At 41.4% G+C, this 11,689-nt stretch overlaps 1 protein-coding gene across 2 annotated transcripts in view; it reads right to left on the reverse strand.

Moving 5' to 3' along the window:
- VPS54 (vacuolar protein sorting 54 homolog (S. cerevisiae)) overlaps positions 1 to 11,689 on the reverse strand; it is a 43,121-nt gene that overhangs the window by 21,201 nt on the left and 10,231 nt on the right. For both annotated transcript variants that reach the window (XM_009706435.1, XM_009706436.1), the window contains exons 6-9: positions 10,752 to 11,137; positions 6,152 to 6,278; positions 4,994 to 5,101; positions 1,479 to 1,534 (exon numbers count right to left, since the gene is read on the reverse strand). In XM_009706435.1, coding sequence (XP_009704737.1) covers positions 1,479 to 1,534; positions 4,994 to 5,101; positions 6,152 to 6,278; positions 10,752 to 11,137 — 677 coding nt within the window. The remainder of the gene's footprint in view (positions 1 to 1,478; positions 1,535 to 4,993; positions 5,102 to 6,151; positions 6,279 to 10,751; positions 11,138 to 11,689) is intronic.

Consider the following 11,689-nt stretch of genomic DNA (forward strand, 5'->3'; position numbering starts at 1 on the left):
ATTTAAATTAAAATATGTTGCAAGTGTCACAAAAGCTGTGTTATTAAGCCCACTTTGTCACATTGCAATGAGACCACTTCTGCCATTAAAGTGCAAGTCAACTGTTTGTGGCAAAGAGCAGAAAAGTCATTGACAAAACAAAAGTTAAACCCTGTAATACAGTTAGGCTCAATCGCAGAAGAGTAAATATTGGAGAACGGTGACCAGATATCCAGTGTTTAAAAACGACGTTGTGCCCAGCCTTTTCCCAGCCCAGGTACGAATCCCATGCAGAGTCTGCCACTCACTTTGCTTTATCAGCTGGTCTGGTTTTATTATCGCGGGGTAACCCTTTACTGAGCCAAATGAACCGTAGCGCTACAGAAAGAGAGAAGCTGGCAGGGGCCTCTGGCGCTGGGACCTCTGGAGGTGCCTTGTCCAGCCCCTGCTCAATGCAGGTCCAACTAGATTGGGTTGCTCTGCGCCCTGCCCAGGCAAGGCTCCACTATGTCCCAGAACAGAGATCCCAGAGTTTCTCTGGGCCCCTGTTCCCCTGTCTGACCATCCTCACAGGGAATACATTTTTCCTAAGATTCAACTAGTATTTCTCATCTTTCATCTTGTGCCCGTTGCCCCTCGTCCTTCCCCTGCACACCTCTGAGAGGAGCCTGGCTCTGTCTACAGCTCCGCTATAACCCTCCCACGGGGTAGCTGTGGGCAGCTCTCCGGAGTTTCCCCCTCCCCAGGCTGGAGGGGGACGCAGCTCCCTTGGCTGCTCCTCCTACACTCTACGCTTCAGCCCCCAACCAACCCAGTGGCCTCCGCTGGATCTCAATATCTTTCTTCCTTGACCTGCTGGCCATGCTAACATGGCCCAGGCTGCGGCCGCAAGGACACGCTGCTGGTCCGTGGCCACCCAGTTCTCCAGAGGGGACCCCCAGGTCCTGCTCTGCAAAGCTGCCCTGAAGCCAGCCAGCTCCTGCCTCTCCTCTTGCAAGGGGCTGCTCCTTCCAAGACACAGAACTTGACATTTGCCTTTGCTGGGCTTTGTGAGGTTTCTGCTGGATCATTTCTTGGGTATGAAGTTGCCTGGTCTCTTCTCTGGATAGCTCCTATTCTCATTCATGTGGGAGGTACTGAAACTACCGATACGTTTTAATACAAAATCCCAGATTATAACTATAGGGAACACTTTCAAGTGGTTAAGAGAGAGATGCCTAAATACAGTAGTTTATGCTTCATGCAATAAGAGTCACAGAATTTTAGTATTTATTTTAAAGGTAAGTTTACGGTAACATTAGAATCTGAATGAGAAGGGGAATACACAATATTCTCACAGAGGCAGACAGAAACAGAGGCTTAAGGTGAAACAGAAGGAGAATCCTTAATTATAGGGAAATTTAATCACAAATTAGAATGGTAAATTTATCTATGCTAGAAAACATTCATCTCCTATCCCCACCCACCACCAAAAAAAAAAGATCTGTCTGTATACTTACTTAACAACCACTTCTGTATCTATTTCTTCTATCTGCGATACCGTATTAACCACACACTGTCAAATTTAAAGGGGAAAAAAACAAAACAAAAAAAGATCTTAGCTTCTTTCTAACCGCTGCTGAGTTTCATAACATACACAATAATCCTCGAGTTAAATAAGGAAAAGTAAAATAATAAACAAAAGACATATTTGTATCATTTAACAACTTGTTTCTCTAAAAACAAACACCCCAAAAGAAACCCCCCAAAACCACCACCCCCAAACATCTATTTGCAAAATACAGACGATCAAAATGTTCCCAACTGTGTACTAAGTAAGCTCTGGAGGGCACACCGGCTCCATCTCAAAGGGACCTGCTTTTCTGAGCATGGATGCTAAGCACCATTTCAAAGATGTCTCTCGGGTCAGGTACTTAAGAATAGAAGCCATATTCTTCCCCTTTCCAAAGTGACCAGCTTCGGAGAATGTCGGTTCTTTCCTTTTCAGCTTTAAATACAGAACTTAGGCACTAACCTACACTGGAAGGAACAGCACCAGGGGAAGCGCAGAAGCACAAACTACGGTCCTGGGCTTTCAATTGTTAAGGCAGACCCAGTTTCAAGGGCTCTCCTGGCAGACACAATGCTTGCTGGCTGGTTGTCCTCTTCACCTCCAGGGCACTGCCTGCCTCTGTCCCTAGACTGCCCCACATCTTTATTGCCACGCTGCGGCCCTTCCTCAAAGGACACTTGCTCTGCAACTGGTACACACAAACTGGCCAGTTTCTTCAGTCCAAACACATCTATTGTTTTTCCGATTTTCATTCCAAACACACCTATTGTCTTACAGAGATTTCACTGCTCTCTTTTCAGGTTACTTGTAAGCCCTAGGGACAAACCAGTTCCATTCAGACTGAATTAGGGGTTTTCTCCCAAATGCCAATCGATAACCTGAACAAATAAGTCAGTGGCATATGAACTCATCTTACCTTTACGTGAATAAGTACAATTCAACTGGTGACTGAGGGCCGCGAGCTCAAGCTACGTGGATGTTACCTGCCTTTCAAATAACGGTGGTCGGTATAGAAGCTCCTCAAAAACACACCTTGTTCTCGAACTAGGCAGTGTGTTGAGTGCTTACAAACCTCTGTCTTTCACCTGCCTGGCAATAAGGAGCTACTAAAGCACTGACCAAAGCAGCCCAGCTATGCATTTGATCAGGAAGCACATTTGGGATGTGGGAAGGAAACAGTTTCCTCTATTAAGGAATAATATCCCTAAGAGTTGAGACAGTAGGCCACAATGCAAAGGTGTGGCACAAACCACACAGAAATACTTGGATCCTGTCTATTTTCCCTATCCAACAGAAACTTACAGTGGAAGTTGATTAAACTTTGTCTATTACTGAGCAGAGGTGACACTTGAAAAACACAACATAAAGACAAATATTCCCAGCAGAATGGGAAAAGCACTTTATGACTGAGAATGAGCAGGAAAACAGGGAGCACTGCCTGCCTATTATGTGACTAAACAGAGAATTTAAAGGACAAAAAAAGTCTCCTTATGATGCTGACACATGCAAGCGAAAAGCCAATGAAGACTAACGGGCAGAAGAACAGTTTTATCCTGGTGTTATCCATTCATGCTTTTTTTTTTTTTTGGTGTTAAGTCTCATGAGAAAACCCAGAGCAGCTGCACATATCTTTATGCCTCTGTTTTTCCAGGCTTCCAGTAACACAGCATGACTGGAAAGTAGTGTTCGCTCACACCCTCTGCTGATCTTTCAGGGAGCAGGGCAATGACCCAGCCCAGCATCCCACCGCTTCCAGGCAGGGAGAGAAGCAGCAGCTAGGGGAAGGGTTGCTTAATCCGATTTAAATCGTATTGAGGCCAAGCAAGAAAGGACTCGCATCATCGCCAAGACCTTACAAGAAGCAGTGGTGCAGTCGCACACATCACCGTCTGTCTTCTAATTCTGCCACAATATTTACTAGCAAGATCGGCCTGTGTTATCTATACCCACCCTGCACAATCAGATCAACAGTTGGACTGCAATGTGCAGTGGATTGAGAGAGTCAATCTGGCTTAAAAGAAAAACCTTAAAATAACAATTATAATTAAAAAAAGAAAATCCAAACTTTTAAAAGCTGGGTTCCTAACCTGGTTCACAACACAGTTGTGAACAGCATACTGTACTGGGAGGACAGGAGAGACTGTCTTCATCTGATGGCAAACCCACCACCTGACTAGCTCCCAGGCTTTGAGATACAAATCTGAGGTAGCTTGTAACACACCAAAACATCACTCTTGAAATAATCACATACCTTTAGGGGAGAAAAACACCCCTTCCACAATATTCTCACATACGCATGCAAACAAACAAGATGAGTAAAAATAAAAATACCAAACACACACTCAAAGTTCAAAGTTCTTGTTTGCAAACACAAGCCATCATGTCACTGTCCAAACCAGTCCACGCGCTTTCCCCCAAAGAAGTTAGCTGAACTTTGTTCATTTGTTGTTTTTAGCTGGTTTTATCTACAAACACTTTTGGTTTGAAAAGACAGACACACTACCCTAAATGGCAAACAACCACACCAATGTGGACAAGGATTTGGAGTTTTTTGTTTGTTTTGGGGGAGGTTTTTTGGTTTTGTTTTGGTGGTTGTTTTGCTTGTTGTTTTGCTTGGTTTTTCTTTTTTTCTTTTTTTTTTGTTTTTAACAGGCAAGCACTTCTCCTACCTTCTTCCTGTCTTCCCCTTGCTCACTCAGAAAAAGACAAGGATATCTTCCAACCTTTTATCATGTGCCTATGCTAATGTTCAGGCAAGCAATGTTTTCTGTAGCATTTTGCTTTTTTTTTTTTTTTTTTTTTTTTTTTTTAACAGGCAAGCACTTCTACCTTCTTCATGTCTTCACCTTGCTCACTCAGAAAAAGACAAGGATATCTTTCAACCTTTTATCATGTGCCTATGCTAATGTTCAGGCAAGCAATGTTTTCTGTAGCATTTGTTGTGAATTTAATTGTTTCAACTGGCAAGTTTTTTGATTCTCTTTTATGTATTTACATCAAAAACTTGGGGAGTTTGGTTTTCAGAGGGTTGGGGGATGCTTTTTGGTGTGGTTTTGGTTTTTTGGGGTTTTGGATGTTTTGGGTTTGTTTTGGTTTTTGGTTTTGTGGGGGTTTTTTGTTTGTTTTTTAAAATGTAGTGTTATGACACAACTATATTATTTGGAAAACCATGTGCTCAGAGAAAGAAAAAACTAAGCTAAAATCAGGGGATTCAGAACAACAGTAATTATACAGAGAAAGCTGTGATCTGCTGTACTTATGCTACCTCCTCCTTCCAGAAGGGCTTTTCTCCAAACACACCTCTGTTCTTCAGGAAGTCCTTAGTGTTTGCAAGCTGAGCTACTCTAAATGAGCGACCATTAGCCACCAAAAACTTCATCAGAGCTGTTCTTAACTACTTAAAAAATAATTTGTAAGGGATTGAGGCACGCTTGCCAGATACATTAGAAGTGTTTGGCTTACCTGTTTAATTATGTTCTTTGCAGTAATAATCATTTCATCTCCATATATTTCATAAAAATTTAGCTTTCTTTGTTTTAAAAGTCCAAATACTAGTGATACAAGTCTCTCCTACAAAAAAAAAAATAAATAAATAAATTAAAAAAACACACTAAAAATATCAAGGTGAGGACAAGAAACAATTTTAAGAAATTGCACAGCAGTAAGAAAGTTCATGTGTCAAACACAGGGTGAACAGTACTTAGATCAGTCCAGCGCCCTGAGACCAATGCGAACTATACAAGGTTCCCTGTGCCAGTACCAGCTGAGTCCCTTCCTCCCAGCCCCTTTCACGCCTGTTCCTCAGTTGTGCTCATCCACTTCTGCTTAAAAACATGGAGATTTCTGAAGACCAGTGAGCTTCCTTACCCCAAGCAAGAATGACACTAAATACAATTGCACCAGCACAAGTGAGAGGTTATCACACAGCAGCACAGAGGTGGGAAGAAACTAAAGGGCAGAAACAGGAATATTTAAGGGCTATTGCCATTCACTATATTTCCTGAAACCCATGGAGGAAATAAGACTGAATAGTTAGCAGCATCTAGCAATTACTGAAGAATAGTACAGCCAAAATCCAGAAAAATCTCTTCCTGGCTAGAAAGTAATCACAATAGCTTAATCTTCAGGTGTTACGATCTTCAGAGGAACAAGGAATACATATACACACACATATATACATATACGCACACTGCAAATGAAGTATATATTCAGGGTAACCATATGCTTGATATAAGCACCCATAAATGCATAGGAAGACAGAATTAGAACAACATGCAACTATCAACTTTCATTGCAAAACTGAAAATTTACAGCCAAGTAGATATGAGAGTCCATGGTTTTTTCTACTTACATGTTGAGGTTCACGAAGTGAACTCAGTATACATTTAATCAGAGAAAAGAGAATTGATTATTTTGAAAAAAATAAAGTAGGACTGGATTGCAGTTCCACGAGTTTAGTTACAATTATTTAATTTTATCAAGCAGGTTTGGATGAGAAGAGAAATAGTATAAAAATTATAATGTTGCTACTAGGGACTTGAGTGAATTAGTTGGTGCTAATTAAGTATGTTAAAGATGCAAACATATTCATCAGACAGTTTATTTCAATAACAGACATACCTCTTCTAGAATTTGGCAATCATCTTCTAGTGGTCTATTTAAATCATTGCGGGCATAAGTTGAAAACTCTGCAATCATCATTTTATCTATCAGCTTTTCCAGTTCACAAAGCTGCGAGCCAAGATGCCTAAGAAAAACAGCCATTGAGATATGAGCTAAATAATCAACCTGAAAACGAATCATTAGTTCACAGTTGAAGAAAATAACCATCCAGCAGGTAATTTCCATGCAATCAACGCTGGCTTAATGCGGGGCTCAAATCTTTCACTTCTTAGGGAGCTGAAGCCATGCAATTTTCAGAGGTAGCGTCACCTTGCAGCAAAACATAGAGTCTTGAATATTGATGGAGGGTAAACATTGGAATTAGGGCTGAGTACCTCTCTTCCCAATGAAGTGAACCAGAACTGAGAATTCTCGGTGCTTGCCAGTATGAAGTTATTAAAAAGAAAAATACTTCTTTTGCTCATCCAGTTCCTCAGCTCATCAGTCCACAAGTTCTTCCACTTCAAACATTTGAGCTTTTAATGTGGTCACAGATTTCATCCACATGACAGATACAGTAGTAGCTTTACATGACAGGGTGACTTTCAGAGAACACAGAAGTTTTCAAATTTGCCATTTTTATGTTACTCTAAATTAATTTTTTTTCCATATATTGCAGATTTTAAACCATATTTTACAGACTGTTGTTACACAGAACCACAAGGGAATTTCTCACATCAGAAATGTCAACCAGTCTTTAATTAAAAAGTTGTGCAGCTAGAGAAACTTTGAGCAGAGTAAAATTAAAAGTGGGAATCTCAGAGGTGCCAAACACTCCAGGCTTTCCAACTTCCACCAACAGCTGGGAGCACCAAGTATCCGTAAAAATCAGACTGCTTTTTCTTTTTTTTTTAAAAAAAAAAAGGACATAGACACTTTGCCAATGAGAATTAACAGGAGCTGTGATATTTTAGATAAACCTAGATAGAAAATGGGGAGGATGAACAGGCATGGCCCACTGGCTTTAATTCAGTGCTGGCATAGCTGGACCGTTAGCTTGCGCAGAGTGGCAAAAATGTCTTAGGGCTGGCTCCCTGGGAGGAGCACTGCTGTACCACTGCAAAGCCCACAGGCTCCAGCCTCCCAGCCCACGTAGGGCAAACTCGGCACCAGGGTGCGAGGATGCCCGATGCCAGGGGAGCTCCTCCCTGCAGAAGCCCACATGGCCAGCACTGATATGAACTGAGTGGATTTTGCTGGATCTGAGTTATGCAGATTAATTTTCTTAAATTCTAATATGACCAGGGATGTGCCTCCTTTTGAAATTGTTGGTCAAGAATTGGCTGGAATGGACAAAGTGGACACATGTCAAATACCTAAGTTAAGCAAAAATAGCCTCTAGAAAATCCAAGCCAGTTGCATCATGGACATTCCAAAACAAACCTAACAGAAAAAACCTAAAGATTATTATTTGCAATGTAATGACTAGAGTTGCAAAACTTACTGTGCGACTAATACCCACAACGGAAAGGCTCTTACTCTGGTACGCACAAAGATGCTCTTCGGTAAATTATTTCTGTAACTGTGCTTAATGACACTGAGACACAACGTAACCTACCCACTCACACCTCGGGTATGGAAACATCCAGCAACAGTTCCCAGCACTTGCTGCCACCACCTTGCCCGAGATGCTCTAGCCCCTAACCACCAAAAAAAATCCCTCCACCCTGAAACATGCAGGAACAAGTCAAACCTTAATTCATACTCCAGCAAAACGCCTTGGCAATTATCTCTTGTGAGGTACCTGTCACACATCAGGTCCTTTCAATGACTGAATACTACAACCATCTGATGTAAAGTTATGCATACAGGGTAAAAATTCTTTTAAAATACATAGATGAGAACTATTTTTCCAAGTATCTCTGTTTTACTACACAAAAAAAGTATAAAAATGTGGTTTCCCAGCATACCTGTGCAAAAAAAAAAAATCACCGTATCTCCACAACAAGGATTGTGAAAACAATGTAAAAACTGGCAGTACAGATTTGTAATTTAGTTAACATGTGGACTATTTTTTTTGTAAAACTAAAGATGAACTTGAAACGGTTAGAGAGCTCTAAAACTGTAATTCTATCTTATAGTAGTAGCAAGCAATAATCATAGTTACAACTGATACATATAATCACTGGGGATATTAACCAAGATTAAAGACACCAATTTATTACTTCACAGCACCATTAATGTACCTTCATTTTTTGCTATAACTAGAATCAAATTCCATTTTTTAATGCATATAGCATGACAAGAAAATTTTTGTATGGACGATCTGAGTAGTTTTCTTACCACTTTATGTTGAATGATTCTGTGACATGACTCAATTTAAAGCGTCTGTTCAAAAGCAAATTCTACAAGCTGTCACGCACAACACGAAAGCAACAGGTTTTGGTTTTTTTACATAAGATACAAATTGTTTAGGGAAAAAAGAGATACTAATTATTTAGAAAAATGAGATACTGATTCAGAAGTTAATCTCTTCTTAAAATGAATCAGGTATTTAACTCACTTGACAATTGCGGCACTCTTGCTCAGAGCAAAGCAAGAACATCCATTTGGTATTTCTTGGAAAAAGTGGCAGTGCTTCTGTATGCCATCAATTTAGATTTTTTTTTTTTTTAATTTATATTTAGAAACACAACATTCTACTGAGAAGTTTTACCAAGGTCTCCATTTTCCATTGCACATTATTTCTCCAGACACACTCTACACACATGCCACTGTGAGACCTGGGAATAACCATGCTGGGCTTGTCGGCTGCACTTGCATCTCTGGTGGGGATGCTGACTTGCGTTGCATTTAACTCACCTTTCTGAACCTTTTAGTATCTAAAGCAGAGGGGACATTTCCCACTCACGTCACTACTTTTAACTCTACCAAAGCAACCAACTAAGCATTATTCATAGGCATTATTTTTTATGGACAAAATGAATATTTACCTGCAAATATGTTCCACATCTGAGTGCAATTTTAAAATAATGTCACGCTCTTGGGACATCACGTATACCAACCACACTGTCAACAGAACTGCACCCTCTGATGATGTAGCACATAGGTTACTCGATTGCAAAACACACCTAATTCTGACTGATGTTGTCACAGGGTTCCAGAGGTACACTCACTATCATCAAGGTAGCTACAAATGTGACTCAGACAAGGGCTGTGCAGCATAGCCAAGTGGCTGAGAGTAGGAACAGTAAAGAGGAAAGAAACTGCACTGAGGTAATCTAAAGATGCAACCATCTAAGCTAAAAGAAAAAGACTAACAGCTTCTAACAACTTTCCTCCCAATAGTTTATGAGTTTAGAAAAAATTTTTTTTAAATTTTCATATATATTTTTTAAAATACTTTTTTCCGAGATCTTTTCTACATAAAATTTGAGTCTTTTTCCAAACCAGCCAGAATGAGTGTTAAAAGGGGAGCTCATCAGAACAGGTGGACAAGAGTAGTAACCATATAAAGTTCTAAACATGCACGCTACAGTTATTGAGTAACAATCATGTTTTATTATGCAAGCTGGGAACCACCAGGTTGCAGGAACCATATAACCTCTAAACAAAACCAAACCCCTCCCAGTTTCAACTTACAAAACTAAGTGTGCAGCTCCTCAACTGTCTGATGCAAGTCCCAGAGCTGATTTAACACACACTACTTCTGCTAGCATTATACCACAGTGGCGGCTTTGTGTACACCACTTTTAAACTGTATATGACGGTTATGATACCTTATTTTACATCAGCTAAAAGGATTCTATTGTATTAATACTCTTGCATATCACAGAGGACCTTGCCCAGTGCAGCGGCATCTCCCAAGCAGAGCTCTAAGCATCCCCTGTTAACAGAAGCAGCCAGCACAGGACCTTGGACTCACTAACTCCCATCACTGTAGCAAACACCGGTAAAAAACAGTAGCAACAGCAGCTTGGGTAGCACCTTCCCACTGTTTCTTCCCTTCCTAACTTCAGCAGCTCACAGAACTGGATTTCTGTCTGACCAGTCGTCAACCTCCGACCCCATTTTGAGCCATGGTTTGAGAGCTTTGCACTGGTTTTTGCTTGCAGAGCTTCTTCCAGCACAAGCATAGGCTGGAGGCCAACTTACTTGACCCATGGTCCATGCATATTCCTGTAACGCCACCAGCCTAGGTCAGTCACTAAAGACACAGGCCCAGAGTGGAGCTGCGTAGCAAGAAGTGTATCTCTGGGGTGCTGCACGTATGAAGATGGCAGACCACCGCTTGGAAACCATCTCGCAGGGTTTGTAGCCCACAGCTGAAAGATGAAGTTCCAGCCACTGCTTGGCTGTCATCTCTGCACCCATAAAACACCCGTGAACTAGAACGGAGTACAAAACATCTCTATGTTAAAAGTTCATCCCCCCTAAAAAAAATTCTCTCTGGCACACACATTAGTCACACTGCTTATGCCACACTTACATTTTGTTCCTTTTGTACCATGTCCTCCAAAAATGAATAAAGGTAACACAAACCCCTTGAGCCAACATAATGTGCTCAACACATTCTAGCTCTACTTGCATTTTATTAATTTCCTAGATGGTTACCTACCGGAAACTGTGAATGCCTTGAAGCTCTTGCTGTAACACCTCCTGTGTTGTTGCTATTAAGTCCAAAGCTCCAACAAATTCGGAAGTAGATAGCAGCAGCTGTACTGTGGGCTGTGTTTGGTGTACAGTAGCCATTAACTTCAGTTTATTGTATGCTTTTATACAGTTATTTCTGGTGAGTGACAGTCTTAAAACTCGAAGCGATCCTTCACACATTACTTTATCAATTTTGGAGATTTTCTCTCTAAGTAGTTTTACAGCCTGGGAGGTTTTCCTGAGGTAGTCCTGCAACTCATGCTGAGAGGTCATTGCATGAAAAAATGCTTCTGAGCGCAGAGAAATCTGATGAGCAATATTGACTTCCACAATGTCCAGATAATGGCTCAGCTAGAACGAGGAGGGAAGAGGAAAAACAAACCGTGTTGTTATGACTTGGCAAGTTTATCATCATGCAAATATGCTTTCAGGGTATTTGTCTTGTATCACAAGGAAATTGTGCTAATAAAAATGAAAACTCTCTGTCAGATTCGAGATCATCCAAGGAACCTGAAGGTGCACAAGTCCGTGGGACCTGATGAGATGCATCGACAGGTCCTCAGGGAACTGGTGGATGAAGCGTATTTGTTGGTTGACGAGAAGCTCAACATGACCCAGCAATGTGCACTGGCAGCCCCAAAAGCCAACCGTATCCTGGGCTGCATCCAAAGCAGCGTGACCAGCAAGTCGAGGGAGGGGATTCTGCCCCTCTGCTCCGCTCTGGTGAGACCCCCCCTGCAGTACTGCCTTCAGCTCTGGGGCCCCCAACACAAGAAGGATGTGGACCTGTTGAAGCAACTCCAGAGGAGGCCACGAAGATAATCCGAGGGCTGGAGCACCTCTGCTGTGAGGACAGGCTGAGAGAGTTGGGGTTGTTCAACCTGGAGAAGAGAAGGCTTTGGG

Source organism: Cariama cristata, unplaced genomic scaffold (assembly GCF_000690535.1).
Source record: "Cariama cristata isolate BGI_N322 unplaced genomic scaffold, ASM69053v1 scaffold2978, whole genome shotgun sequence".
In the NCBI taxonomy this organism is placed as follows: Eukaryota; Metazoa; Chordata; class Aves; order Cariamiformes; family Cariamidae; genus Cariama; species Cariama cristata.